Consider the following 16,008-nt stretch of genomic DNA (forward strand, 5'->3'; position numbering starts at 1 on the left):
CCAATACCTACCTGGCTCGTCGATAGCGGACTCATTTGCGAGTTGGTCAAACTCAGCTTAGCTTACAACCCCCTCACTTGGGCGGATAAGGCCATACCCCCTCTCAACTGACCACGACATAGTGGGAGACGCGGCCTACTGGTATTCGGCACTCGGGCGCTCATGTATCCACTTGGTCTAGACATTGGGGTGTCTCCTGGCCTCGGAGGTTTAGGGATTTTCACCCAGGGACATCTAAAGTGCTCAGATGTTCGAACTAAATATTTTTGGTGCCCAATCCGGCCATCCACGATTTGCCAGTGGAGGCCATGACTCTGATGTCGCTAGGGCGTACAATGATCATGTCACACATATGCGAGATGCATGAGTCACACCCTCCAGTCATGCAGCAATCTTGCGCGTACCGCGCGCTCATGTGGGAAACTCCTATCAGTAAGTCCCATAAATAATCTGCCCAATGGTATATGCTATGATCAGTCACTACTCATATCAAGCATACATATGATGCATATGGGCATGAGTCATGAAATTATACTAAGCATGTTATATGGTGATGAACTATCCTCACAACGAAGATGGGCCTAGATGGCCTACGCACAACAAGTTTGAGCCTATTAATGGGCCCTAGGGAGAGTTACAATGCGGACATTTAACCAACATTATCCTTACAATGTGGACGTCAAACCATCATTGCTCCCAAGGCACGGCCCGTCATAAACATCATTATACAAACCACGGTGGAATCACACATTGCAATGGACCTTATATACATCTCATTGGGCCTCAACCCATGGGCCTCAAATACATCAAATGGGTCACATCACATGGGCCTCATATATATCAAGGTGGGCCTCAACAATGGGCCTCATACATCACATCAAGGTGGGCCTCAACAACGGGCCTCATATATCACATCGGGCTTAATCAAATGGGCCGAATCAATGGGCTGAATCAAATGGGCCAAGTGGAATGGGCCGAGCCCAACTCATCTATTTTTAGAGATCAATATAGAGTATTATATAAAAATGAATCATATCAAAAGATCAACTGGACCATACCATATTTAAGGTGGGCCTCACCATAAGGTTTATTTCCCATCCAGCCTATTCATAAGGTCACAAAGACCTGGATTTAGAGGAGGAACAAATATCATATTGGTCCAAACTTTGAAGCCCAAGGGTTTAATGGTGGACGTTCAAACCCACTGTTTTCTATAATGTGGTCCACCTGATCCTGGATCTGTCTTATTTTTAGTCTCAAGCTGTAAGACGAGCTTGCCAAAGGGTTGGACAGTTTGGATGCAACACACCCATTAGCGGACCCCATATAGATGGATGGCATAGATAAAGCACACACCTCATGGTGGGGTCCACATGTGTGGCCCACCAAGCCAAATGGACGAATGGTTGGATAAAACATATACATCACATCATGGCCCACCGTCCAGCTATCTGGACGGTAGAATAAAACACATACATCATGGTACGGCCCACCGTCCAACCATCTGGACGGTATGGACCAAACACATACATCAAGGTGCGGTCCCACCTTTCCTCCAGATGGACCGTGGGATGGATGGACGGATGCATATACATCACAGTGGGGGCCTGCAGCTGGGACCCACGGTCCCTACCTCTCTCGCCTACGCAGCAACAGGACGCTGCTGCAGCGTCCTCTGGACGTGCAGCAGTAGCAGCGCCTGCTGCCTGTTTATATATATATATATATATATATATATATATATTTGTTTTCTAGTGGTATTTCCTAGGTGGGGCCTGCATCAGGTGGATCCACTCCACCCATTGGGTTCTAGGACTCAAGACGGACCAAACAAGCCCAATATTCGGCACGTTTTGGCGTGTAAAAACATCAAGGTGGGTCCTAATAGATGTAAAGGGTAGAAATCACTGTTTTCTATGCTATGGCCCGCCAGAAAATCGGATTGGCTTCATTTTTCGGCTTAACGCCTAAAATGAGTTGGGAAATAGGATGGACAGTGTGGATTAAATTCATACATCAAGGTGGGGCCTGCATGAGCGGTCCACCCCAAAACTTTGAACTAAGCTAATATTTTTGTTTTCATTCCAACCTCCAGCGTGCGTCCAGGGAGGTTGGGCGTTAGTACACCACACTGTCAGTTCACACTTCACCGTGTGGACATGTCTAGCGTCCCTAGACGTTGGACAGTTTGCATACAACACATATAAAGGTGGGCCCCACCTATGGACCTGCTGCCTGGGTGGGCCACCAAAAGGTTGGATGGTGTGGATAAGACATAAATCAAGGTGGGGTACATCCGGGTGGGGCACACAGCCACATTATGACACAAAAAAAAATGAAAAAGAGAGAGAGAGAGAGAGAGAGAGAGAGAGAGAGAGAGGGACACGTGCGATGGAGGGACCCTGACACTATGGGCCCTCCCTTCCATGCATACAACATTCATCATGTGGGCCCCTTTACATGTGGGCCCACAAAATCAAAATCAATGGTGGAGATTCCTTCTCCACCAAAATGGAAGGTCTAGATGACCCCTTTCAAACTACAAAGTAAACATCATGATGGGGTCCATGGAGAATGGCCTCATCGTGGAATGATCATGAGAATCATAGTGGGCCATCGGCCACATCTAGGGTCCAAAGTGAGATCTATACCATCAATCGGTAGGCCCCACTTGGCCCATCATCAAAACATAAAAATCTAGGCCTATAAAACACCCACCGTTCGATCTTCTTGGTCCCATGGAACGCCGAACTCCTTGTGTCTCACTTTGATGGAAGATGATGAGAAATGAAAGGCTAGGATGATGGTTCTTGGGATGGGAAGTGGGCCACACACAACACACTTTTCTCTCTTGGAAGTGCTTGGACGTCTACTTCTTGGTTGCTTGGAGAATGTGAAGAGAGAGAGAGAGAGAGAGAGAGAGAGAGAGAGAGAGAGAGTGGTTGTAAGAGAGAGGTGATGGTTGTGAGTGATGCATTGATGGGGAGTGAGTGATAGGTGATAGGTATGTACTTGACATGTATGGGGGTGTAAGAAAGAGCTGAGTTTGGGACTGATCTTGTACATGACATGAGGTGATTGATTGATGAGACATGTTGTAGAGATTCTCTTGGGTTTTGCAACATGCGGTGTTTTCTCGAACTGAACGTGGGCCCACATCTCCTGGCCTGGGTATTGTCTCGGCGTGTAATACGCGGCGTCGAAACTGCGACGACGGCGCGGTCGCTAGGGTACAAGTCTCGGATTGAGCTGACTTAGATTTACGGGATACGACTTAGGGTCGTGCGTAAATGTCGATTATAGGTCGCGGGTTGCTGGAATTCGACGGGAAGGATCGCGGAAGTCTACGGAACAGTACGATCTAGGATACGGGTCTTACACCGTTCCCAAGTGGTAATACACCATGAAGTTGATTATGCTGTCTGGTTTGGATAGTCCAACCATCGCACATGATCGTGCATCCTCTAGCCTGACATATGGGTTTAAAGGTAGCCACTTATGCTTTCACATCCGTATACTCTGCATCTATCAATTTCCCCCTAATCTCCCTAGCCGTGAGAGTTTTAATTCCTTCGCTTACTTCTATTGCTACATCAATTACCACTTGCCAATACGGAGAATTGGCTGCGTTAGGGGGTATGTTGGCATGTTTAAGTTAACTTTGCTGTTGCCCTACCTAGCTTCTCAATAGAATTTTTATTCCACATTTGTTTTATTTTCTTTTGTTTAGTTGATTCTTTCCTAAACAAGATTGAATCAACAGAGGGTCTCCTATGCTTATTTACTTCTTCTTCGACATATACATGGGCATCATGTGAAGATGTCTTCCGTCGGCTGCCAAACATACGTTGTAATCTACCCAACCTACCCCCAACCCCACTTGTAGATGCAGTTGCACTCCTAGCTGCACTCCCACTCCCACCTCCACTCCCCCCCCCCCCATATCATGTATAGACCTCCTCGCGTCAAACATGCACCGACGTTCTTCCTTTTCATGAGCAAAGTGCAAGCTCTCTCTCCTAAGTATAGTTACTTCTCGATTTGAGTCTTCGTCAGAATCAATAATATCTTCACCACGAATGCTCATATATTCAAGACCAAACACCTCATGTCAGGCCGCCTCCAGAATCTCATCTTTCTTCTTCTGCACAACGATACGTTTTCCCTTCGATTCATCGAAACTGGCTTGCATTAAGGTCATTATCTCTTTTGATACTCTAGTATATCCCGCAACTTGACCATTTCAATGTGCCAAATGTTGTTTGAGTTGCGTAATTCCATTAGTTATTAGTCTATCACAATAGCCGCACTTCATTTGGTGCTTATTACTACTTACCCTCTGACAATGTTACCATCCAATATCTCCACTTGTTTGCCAAACTCGGACATTTTCTTAGGTAGATATGGCCTATGTGAGAGTCTACTCAATTCTCTAAGTTTAAATATAGTTTTTATAGGAGAATGGATTAATTAAACTTTGAAAGTTAATATAACTATATTAATGAAATAAAGTTCGAACTTCTGGATCTAATCAATAAAGAAGAAATTAAGTTCTAAATCCTACGAAACTCCAAAACTTGTCCAAAACAAGAAAATATAAACATAGAGTTGCTAATCCAAAAAAGAAAAAAGAAAAAGAAAATCAGTTGCATACTATGTTAAATGCACTTTGATATGTTATACAATGATTAACACATCATATTTAACCAGTAAAATAGAAAAAGATTGAAAAAAATGATTTTCTTTAATTTTTTAAAATCGTTCAAAAATTGTTCGAAGATTAAAAAAACTCAAAAAGAAAAGAAAAGAAAATCAATTGCATAATATGTTAAATGCACATTGATATGTTATAATATGATTAACACATCATTTTCAACCATTAAAACAGAAAAAGATTGAAATTTTTTTTTTTTTTTTCCAAAATTTTTAAAATCAGCCGAAAATAGTTCGAAAATAAAAAAATATAAAATTGGTTGCATAATCTGTTAAATGCATATTGATATGTTCTACTATGATTAACACATCATATTCAATCATTAAAACAGAAAAGGATTGAAAAAATAATTTTTCCTAAATTTTTAAAATCGGCTGAAAATAGTCTGAAAAAAATTCAAAAAAGAAAAAAGAGAAAGAAAATCAGTTGCATAATATGTTAAATGCACATTGATATGTTTTACCATAATTAACACATCATATTCAACCGTTAAAACATAAAAAGATTGAAAAGAAAGATTTTTTTTCTAATTCTTAAAAATTAGCTGAAAATAGTTGGAAACTAAAAAAAAAAATAAAAAAGAAAAGAAAAGAAAATCAGTTGCATAATATGTTAAATGTACATTGATATGTTGTACTATAATTAACACATCATATTCAATCATTAAAACAGAAACAGATTGAAAAAAATATATATATATTTTTTCTAATTTTTAAAAATTGGCCGAAAATAGTACGAAAATAAAAAAATTCAAAAAAATATAAATCAGTTGCATAATATGTTAAATGCACATTGATATGTTCTACTATGATTAACATATCATATTTAATCATTAAAACAGAAAAAAATATTGAAACAAATATTTTTCTTAATTTTAAAAAACCGGCCGAAAATAGTCCGAAAAAAATTCAAAAAAAAAGAAAGAAACGAAAGTCAGTTGCATAATCTGTAAAATTCTCATTCCTATGTTCTAATTTGAATAACGCATCATATTCAGCCATAACAACAAAGATTTTAAAAAAAAGGTATAAATACCTATTTTTGAAGAATTTTCAGAAAATAGCCCATGGAGCTTTGATTCAATAAAATCATTGAAATTGCTTATTTTGATCCTTAAATTCAAGCAAATAGTGGTTGGAATTTGCAGTAGAATAGTTTAAGAAAGAATTTGAAAGAGACAAGTGCCAAAAAATGAGAAAAATCACAACTTAAAAAGACAAAATAAGCCGTTTTTTGACCGTTATGGGCTGTAACTGCCGTAATGGCCGTTTGGAGTTCAAAATTTAGGGGGTTACCATTTCGACCTCGTATAGCGTAACGATGTCGACTGTTACTGTTACGTATTAGCCGTTAGGGCCGATATGTAACTGATTTTGAATACCTTAATTGGGAGGTTAGCAACGTCCCCAAATCTTTTGAATGACACATGGGATGACCTATCTTTGATTTGAACTGTTCATTCTTCATCCAACAAGGGAGGTGCAAAAATCACACTAATCAGATGATCCTAAGCATTAGATCAATACCATGGAAAATGGACTGTCAAGATTGAGCAGAGAAACAAAATAGGTCCAAGCATCATCTTGAACCATCTATTGTATAGGTCTCACTTTATATTGTTTATGATTCCAATGTAGCACTTTGGTTTGATTGTTCTAACCATGCGATCCATTGCTTGTAAAAAACAGACAGTTTTAACAAATAGGCCTAATTCATAGGTTAGGATCATGTGATCGGCATGGTTCTTGCACCATGGCTTGCTCCCAGTGGTACTTTTGAATGAACTGTCCCAATTGATGTTTAGGCATCCCTCATGTCATTCAAAAGCTCCGGGGACATAAGAAAAACCCACCCACCCACCCACCCACCCATAAAATCTTCCAAAATAATTGAGATGCACAGTAAAATAGTTTGATTCTTGCACCATGGCTTGCTCCCAGTGGTACTTTTGAATGAACTGTCCCAATTGATGTTTAGGCATCCCTCATGTCATTCAAAAGCTCCGGGGACATAAGAAAAACCCACCCACCCACCCACCCATAAAATCTTCCAAAATAATTGAGATGCCCAGTAAAATAGTTTGATTCTTTCATGTTGATTTTGTCAAAATGTAATTTCGCTGTTCCTTGCAGCATGGCGGAACTGGATTGGGCACGAGCTTCAAATAGGTGGATTGAGAAGGTTTGCTTATTGTTGAATGGATGATATTTTGGCTTATATTTTCCTCCATGTTTTTTCACCTAGATCTGTCCTGTCAGCCAATAATTTAGTGGTGGAATTTATGACCGAAGGTGGAGGATGCTGAACTGTTCGAAGATGGATATTCAATGCCTCAACCACAGAGGAGGCTTATTTTGACGATACAGCTAATGCAGCAACTACTTCGGTCCATACCAGCAGCAATTCTCTCCGGGAAGGCTACTTCAGAATATGAGAGTGTGACATACTTTTCTGCTAAATTAGCATTAGAAGATGCATGCAGCGTGATGTCTTGCTCAGTGACCGATTCTCATGAGCATCATAGTACGGGAAACATGTAAGGACTTCCCTTGAAGACATACTTTTGAAGAAGTACAATATTGGGCAATTAGTGATTGGAATTCCTGTCTTTTATATGCATGAAGGTCCACTGATGCAGGATTTGTGCCCTCTAAAGATCAACTTCTTAAATTGATGCAGGATGTCTGAAAGGCTCAAGGCTTTTGGAAGCGTAGGAGATCAGTTTTTATCAAAAGTTGTGGAAGACTTTATTGGCCGAGTAAGGAAGCTGGAAAATGATTTGTCAAGGTACGACCAATTTTTTCTAGTTGTTGGTTGCAAGCCATCATGGATGACTTTCATGACAAATCCAACCTTTTGTTCTCACAAACTTCTATAGAATATTTCAGTGATGCACTTGCTAATAATAACATGGCCATTTGTAAGCTATACAAACTTTGGTTTTATGCTGTGCTTCACTAGCTCTGTCTTTCCAGTTTTTTCTACTTGTGATTTTGTTTTTGTTCTTTTCAACAACCAATTCTTTATCCATACCTTTCATATATTAAAATCCACCCTGCACAGTCATATGCTTATGATGATATATCAACAAATAAGTATAATATGTTTCAAACACAAAATTTTGATGCTGAACCTTTTCGCAGCCGTCGAAGGATCACAGCTTTGAAAATGTCTTACACTGTAATTTGTGGAGGCATTTCACACCGAATTATATCTTATCAATGAAATCTGCCAGGGGTAAATAATTGGATTAGTTGGTCAAGGCATAAGGCTAAATAACAGTTTTCTTTCTCTCTATCTTTTTAAGAGGAAAACAGAAATCTGTTAAAACCAAAAGGAAAATGTTACAGGAGGACAAGGATTTTTTTACTTTTTACCCTTTTTTTTTTTTTTTTTTTCCCCTTTTTGAAAGGTAAATTAGAATTTATTAAAAGAAACTACACAAAAGCTCAAGTAGAAGCAAGAGAAGAAAGCATAACACCCAACAAATCAAGAAGCCCACTCCAATGCATCAGATTTCGCCCTTCTAAGGATTTCCATAGAAGATCTTCCCTATTCTGAAAGCAACTATTATTCCTTTCTCCCAAATGGCCCAAAGACCAGCTAACATGGCTAACCTCCACATCGCTCTTCCTTTTTTCCTGGATCTGCCTCCATGTCACACAAGAAAAAAGACTGCAATAGTCCTTGGCATCACCTAAGCAATTTTGAAGAAGTCAAAAAAGCTTTCCCCACATGGCTTCTTGAAAGGGCAATGAATGAAGAAATGGTCTATCGTTTCTACGTCGGGCATACACAAAATGCAAATGTTGGGGAGTATCATCGACCTCTTCTTAAGATCATCTATAGTTATTACCCGTTTCCTTCCCACCAACCAAGCAAAGGCTGCAACCTTTGGAGGGGTGCCGTAATGCCATTGTTCATCTGTGGAATCTTGGGAAATCATGCCATGGAAGGAACAGACAAAAAACCTTTCCAACCTATGTTTGCTCCCAACGCATTCCTCTCCCAGTGAAGGGTGGAAATGTTGGAGCCGGGACGAGGATGTTTTGAAATTATCCTGCCAAACAAAAAGAAGCAGATGATCTCCCTAATAAGAAACACAAATCTAGTAAGCCACCCTTTAGGAACAGATCCGGGGCCCCTAAGACAATAGAAGCTCAGTCCCTGAGGAGAACAAGGACCAAAATCCCTTTGAATTTGGGCTTGGACAGCGCCCGGGAAATATCAAAGAGATCTTCCTTGAAATTATCTTCACTGAAGAAACTCCATAAAAGATTCTCCAATTCTCACTTTCCAAATAAACCACAGAATAACATATGATACCGTGGACCAAATTTGGTTCCCTCGAGATTTGAATAGATGATGCAGGACAATTAACCACTTGCTCTAAAAGCTCGAACTGATAGCGCATGGCGTATTAATCCCTTTATCTCATAGCCCAAGCCCACATGTCATGGGTTAAGAACTTGGTCGAACCTCCCTCGTGGGCCCCAAATCACATGTGTACCGCCTCACACCAGCCACTTGCTGCACACGGGCCGCCTACCCCAAGTGTGCCCCTACATCCCACAAGCAACCCCACTCGAGCCCGGTGTGAAAATTCCCCTGCGTTAATCAACTTCAGTGAGGAGTATCGAACACGAGACACCCGCTCTGATACCAATTTGATGCGGGACAATTAACCACTTGCTCTAAAAGCTCGAACTGATAGAGCATGGTGAATTAATCCATTTATCTCATAGCTCAGGCCCACATCTCATGGGTTAGGAATTCGGTCGAACCCCCCTCGTGGGCCCCAAATCACAATGGTACCACCTCAAACGAGCCACCCGCCTCGCACGGGCCGCCCACCCCTAGTGTGCCCCTGCATCCCACAGACAACCCCACTCGAGCCCGGTGTAAAAATGCCCCTGAATTAATAGACCTATCACCCAACCAATAAGGTGATCTGGGAGATATTCACCAATAACCCAAGGGACCACAAAAGACCCAAAATATGGCTCCAAACCACTCTTGCAGTATTGCAATGGACAAAAATATGGTTCACTAACTTATCGTTCTGGAATTGCTACATATATCTGATTTTAAAAAAGCTTGAATCAATATATTTAATACAAAGAGGTATCACACAATGCTTGGCCTAGTCAGGGGTTTTCATTTTGTATGTGTGCCTAATGTTCAGCAACCCAAGCTGATGTGATGAACTTCACCTTGTATGGTCCTTGTACGAAAAGTTCCCCAGGTGGGAATATCTTAGCCATTCAATCTATGGCCTTATTTTGTTGAATGTCGGCTGTTTCTTTATTTCTTTTTGACTGTCTATTTTCTAGACATATCAAAGGGTTACAATTTTCCAACGTGGCAGATATTTGTTATAGATGAGCCATCCAAGTTTGATCCAGTCACATCAACAGTTTGGATCACCGAACACCATGGGACTCCACTTGTACAACTGAAATCGAGCTTAGCATAGGAACTGTCAAGCCAAGCATTATATAATATCTCCAATATAAATGAAACAATTACATCACAAATAGTAACGATTTTTTATTGCAAGCTCAGTTATACACTATATTCTTATCACTGTGGAAAACATTGCCGAGTTGGTTAAACTCTTGCTATATTCTCCTGGAAAATTCATCAAAAGATATTTTCTGAGAATATAACTAAAATTTCCAAAATCTTGCTAGCTTTTAATTTTTCATGATTTTATCGCAAAATTATTGTGAATTTACGAAATAATAGTTAGAAGTTTAAAGTAATTCATTTTTACCTGTATTTTAAAATTATTTAATTAATTTATAATCAATTATTTTATTTTCAACGAGATGATAATATAGTGGAAGAAAAAAATCAAAATCTGAAAATCTCCCAATCCCAAGAAATTCCCATGCTGAGAAATTGCTAGGGAACGAGATTTGTCACTAAGGTTCTTATATTGTAGCCAATGTTTTAAATGATGAAGTGTAGCATGGTGTTCACCCCTTTGAAGCATGAGGAGTAAGTTATGTAGCATGTTGCGTAAGCTAGATTTTTTTAATGAAGGTTGTGCTTGGTTGCACCAATTTCATGATATTCTGCACCAAATTAGACTGATTAGTAATAAACAAAATTTCATGATATTTTGTGCAACCAAATGCAGCGTAAAGTAATAGTAAAGGCAATGATTAAGTATAAAGGTAAAGAAAGAGCAATGAAACTGATTTAATATTGTTACTTATATTATTCTACTAAAAGTATTGAAAAGATTAACTCATTTTTATTGAAAATAGAAATTTTTTAATAAATCACTGAAAACATTAATTGATTTTAACATCGTAGGGAAAGTGTATGCAAATTGTCAATGTAGCATAGGCTACATGTGACTTAAGCTACTTTTATGAGCTACATAGCTTTAAGGCTAAGCTATGGTATGTAGCATAATCTACATGCTACATACCATAGCTATTTAAAACATTTGTGGTAGTTATAGTGAAATTACTTGACTTCAACTTTTCTGTTGTTTTCTTTCTTTTGTTTTATTCTTTGCAGAGCTGTCTGGTTGGGTCAGGGTGTCAACACTCATGGGTTGGGTTTGGGTTGGAAAGTGCCAACCCAATTTGAATTTGGGGTGAAGAAATTCGGGTCGGGTTAGGTGGAGTTGTGAATAGTCTCATGTATTTGGGTCTGGTTGGGTTGAGCATAGAGGAATTTTGGTTGGAAATTGGGTTAGATCGGGTTGTGGTTGGGGTCCTCTTGAGGTCGGGTTGACCGTTAACCCAACCCAACCTGCATCAAGTTTGACCCCTAGTTCTTTGTAGTGCACAACAAAGATGGAATTTATAGGGAAAGTAGTGAGGTCTCTAATCGGTACAGATGGAGGAAACTTTACGGTGACTTATTTGGATGAAAATTCAAATAAAAGATTGATGTAGAACGAGACTGTAAATTGCAGATTTTCTGATTTCACTAGGGCCGGTTTGGATTCATGAAAAGATAAGAGGAAACAATATTTCTTGGGAAACAACATTTTTAGGAAATTGTGAGAAAGGAAAAGTCATTTTCCTCTATTTTTTTCCAACAAGATTTTAGTTGAAATTTTTCCTCCATTTCAAAATTGTTGTATGGGAAAAAAGAAAAAAAGAAAAAAATTCATGAAATTGAAGACTGAAGGTGGCATGCGGCATTGAAGATGAAATGTTTCACATGTCGCATTGTCACATGTGACACATTGGAAGATGTGTCAGGTTGTCACATGTGACACATTGCCACTTGTGGGCTGCTCGAAGATGGACAGTGGGACATGTTGCACTTGTCACCTTAGCATGTGTGATACGTGTGAGGTGCTTAAAGATGGATGTTGGCATGTGGGGTGTTTGAAGATAGATGGTTGCACATGTATGACATCGGCACATGGTGTGTGAGGATGGTTGGTGGCACATGTTGACATGGGGCACATGCAGAATGTTGGAAGCTAGAGTGCGGCAAGTGTGGCCCATTGGCACAAACGTGGGTCGCTTGAAGATGATGGTAGCAGATGTTGCACGTGGCACATTGTGGTGTGACATATGGACATGTGTGGTGCACTTAGATAGGTGGTGGCACATACTGCACATGGGAAAAATTTGAAGATGATGGTGGCATGTGGCACATTGGCACATGTGGTGCTTTGAGTGGATGGTGGCACATGCTGCACACGTACAATGCTTTAAGATAGATGGTGGCACATGTTGCACATGTGTTGGCACGTGTACAGTGCTTTAAGATGGGTGGTTGCACATGTGGCACATTGGTACATGAACAGTGCTTTAAGATGGATGGTGGCACACGTTTGCACATGTGAGGTGGATGGTTGCACTAGGCACTTGAAGATGATCGGTGGCACATATGGCTACTATGTGTGGCACTTCATAGAGAGAGGGATCATTTCTTCTCCTTTTCCTCAATTTCATGGAAATTACGTTACTAAGGGCCTGTTTGTTAACGCTGAATTTTTGTACTTAACGTGGAATTTGGAAAATGTTCCATGTTTAGCAGTGTTTGTTAACGCGGAAGAAGGAAAGTGCTCCACCATTTTATGTTGAAATTTTTCCGTGATGGGAGTCTAGCTTAATGGGGAATCAAGAATGCGCTCTGTGATTTATTTATTTTTTTAAAACTCAAAATTGTCCTTTGCGAGAGAGATTTTCTTTCTTGCGTTATACACATCCCAACTTTTAACATGGGGCACTTCTCTGAGCCCACCATGATTTGTGTTAGATCCACACCGTCCATCGTCTTTTTCAGATCATTCTAGATCACGAGCCCAAAAATGAGGCACATGTAAAACTCAAGTGGACCACACCAAGAAACCAACAAAAATTGAATAACTATTGTTGAAACTTTCGTAGAATCCAATGTGACTTTTATTTCCCATGTAACCTCTTCATAAGGTCACATGTACCTCGATGAAAAAGGAAAAAAGATCAATACTTTATAATTTAAAACATTCCCAAACGAGATATAGGGGCAAATGTGTCAAATTAACAGATTTCAGACATTTCAGATGTTTGTTAACAAACAGGTTGTTTCAAATTCAGTACTTAATTTTCAGACTTCAGCCATAATTATCAAACAAGTTTTTTGACTTCAGATTTCAGATTCAGGCTTCAGATTTCAGATTCAGTCTTTAGACTTCAGATTTAACAAACAGGGCCTAAGTCATCAAGGAAATGAAAATGGTGCACTTTTCAGGAAATTGGATGGAAAATGGAAACGGCATTTCCAGGCAAAAATGAATGATTGAAATGCTATCTGCATGGAAACGGTGTTTCCCCAATTTATATTTCAGCAAATCCAAACAGGCCATAGGTGGATTTACAGAATAGCATTTCCCAATTTATATTTTGGCGAATCTTAACAGGCCCTAAATAGATTTAGCAACAAAGAGATCCCCAAAGAAGAATCGATTTACATAATTCACACAGATATAATAGGTCTTGCTTGGGCTGCTTTAATTGTAGTCTTTACATCTTCCCTTTCACTCATATTATGGGGAAGAAGGGGACTCTAGGGGTACTACTAATTGATAATTGAGTTGAGTAATCAAATTGTATCAATTGTTTAACATATAATTCTGTGAAGCTTAAAAAAAAAGAAAAACCTCCATTTCAAAAATTCTACCAGAATCAAGTAATGTATGAATGAGTACCTAGAAACATAGAAAGTAGCATCAATTCTAAACTTCCATTGGAGATGCATCACTAATTGGGGGGGTGGGGTGGGGGGGTTTGGTTGGGGGAATGTGCTCATGTACGCTACATGTATGAAGTCCTACTTGCGAAATGCTGATAGGTTAAACTTTGAGGAAGTGTTCAATGCCTTATGAAATCCGACATTCCAGTGTAGATGAATTACAAATAAGCAACTGTATAGTTTGGTTGATATGCAGGAACAATGTCCATATGGGAGCCATGGTTCTGTGATTTGAACAACTGATCTAGCAGGTGCCAATTTTCATCCTGTAAGATCACTAATCTGCAAGCTGCATGTTTGGATCACCAAAATATGGGCCCCATGTATGGAATACTGCCAATCAGCAAGATACATGTTTGTATTGAGGACCTTTTGATTCCTCACGTGTAAAATTGCATTTTTATACCTGAAAGATTGGAGATTGACTTGGATCTCTTTCAGAGGTATAAATAATTTTGAAGCAATCCACCTTTTAGCTTGAAAGCTTTTGCATGAACGATGTGCATCTTCCAGTGAACGACTGATCGGCTAATCTTGGCTTACTGTTTTTCATTTCTTTTCATTCACTGCTTGCTCATGGTCGATTGACTTGGATCATGCAGATTGGAAAAGATAGCTTCGGTTTTGGATATAAAGGTTGAATGCCAGGATTTGGAAAGGTTCTCGATCATCAACCGTTTCGCTAAATTCCATGGCCGGAGCAATGCATCGGATGGGATCGAAAACTCATCGTCCTCCGGAGCAACTGTCCAGAGAGCATACCCCCAGAGATATGTGACTGCGCTTGCTATGCCTAGAAATCTTCCTGAGGGGGTGCTCTGTCTCTCACTTTAATCATTTAATTGCATTGATTTTTTTACTCGTAGCTGCCCAGTAATTTAGTCCTCTCTCTCTCTCTCTCTCTCTCTCTCTCTCTGTTTATATATACATACACACCGGCCACATGAACAAGTACAAGGCAATATAGAGGGGAAAAAAAATCTAAGTAGATTGGGTTTTAGATGGGGCGATTAGTTTGGAGGGGAATCAAAGGTTGTAGATGTTTGGGACAAAGTGCAGGTTCTTGTATATTGCAATTTGGTAGATTTTTTTTTTCTTCGTTTTCATCTCTCCAAGAGAACACAGTGAAGTGTTAGCAACTTCATTGTATGGTAGTCTTCTTGACTGTGCAGGGCAGCTGGAGTTTAATACGAATTCTATTTTGGAGCGAATTGTATTTTTGTAGCTGCTCCATTTTTGTGGGGCATTTTATGGGTGTGATTAAAAAATCCCTTCAAAAATCGTCTTTGGGGCGCATCAGTCTAGTGATCTGGACTGTTCATGTAGTGGGGCCCATGGTGTTGGATGGGGATTGTATATCACTAACCTTTCAACTGTGTGCAGGTTATTGATCAGATAGTTCTGAATCTGATTGTGAAGTTTTTTTTTTCCTTGGCAGTGGTCCATTTTTTATTTCAATTTGTGGTAATACACAGTTTGCAAATATGGCCAGGATTTTGAAAATCTTGCGATAATTTTGGGTGCATTTGATTCCATCAAATATCATGGAATTTCCTGATGTTTCATGATTACTAGTCTAATTTGGGGCAAAATATCATAGAATTTCATGATATTTGTTGCAACCAAACACACCCGAAGTGAAAATACATCAACAGATGCCATAACCAAGAGAAATGCTCCAGTGCGCTATCAGAGCACTATAACTTAATAGTGCTCCTAATGGCATTGGTTCACTTGCATGGTCCAAGCTGAACTGTCCAGTTAGTTGGGAACACATTACATGGGCTGCCGTTCAAAATAACACTGATCAAATGATCTAATTCATCCTGAATTTAGCCTTATTTTATGTAGCCAGCCATCCCTTTTCCAAGCAACGTATGGGACGCTCTGCCCTATAAAAGTGGTTCTTTAGAATCATAAGCAATCTATGATGTTCCCTAACAAATTGTTGACTAGACCTATTTTTGTGTAAATGATCCTGACGGTCAATTTTTGAAGGCATTGAACAAATGGTTAGTATTTGTCAGATCAGTATGATGCTTTTATGGTAGCCCATTAGATACGCTCCAGACGCAGTG

The 16,008-nt window shown here is 39.6% G+C and overlaps 1 protein-coding gene across 1 annotated transcript in view; it reads left to right on the forward strand.

The window, feature by feature from the left end:
- Positions 1-15,154, forward strand: part of LOC131229192 (uncharacterized) — a 38,197-nt gene extending 23,043 nt beyond the window's left edge. The window contains 4 exon segments of the mRNA XM_058225081.1: positions 6,847-6,895; positions 7,006-7,250; positions 7,394-7,501; positions 14,533-15,154. Coding sequence (XP_058081064.1) covers positions 6,847-6,895; positions 7,006-7,250; positions 7,394-7,501; positions 14,533-14,764 — 634 coding nt within the window. The 3' untranslated portion in view covers positions 14,765-15,154.
- The last annotated feature ends 854 nt before the right edge of the window (positions 15,155-16,008 follow it).

Source organism: Magnolia sinica, chromosome 16 (assembly GCF_029962835.1).
Source record: "Magnolia sinica isolate HGM2019 chromosome 16, MsV1, whole genome shotgun sequence".
NCBI lineage: Eukaryota > Viridiplantae > Streptophyta > Magnoliopsida > Magnoliales > Magnoliaceae > Magnolia > Magnolia sinica.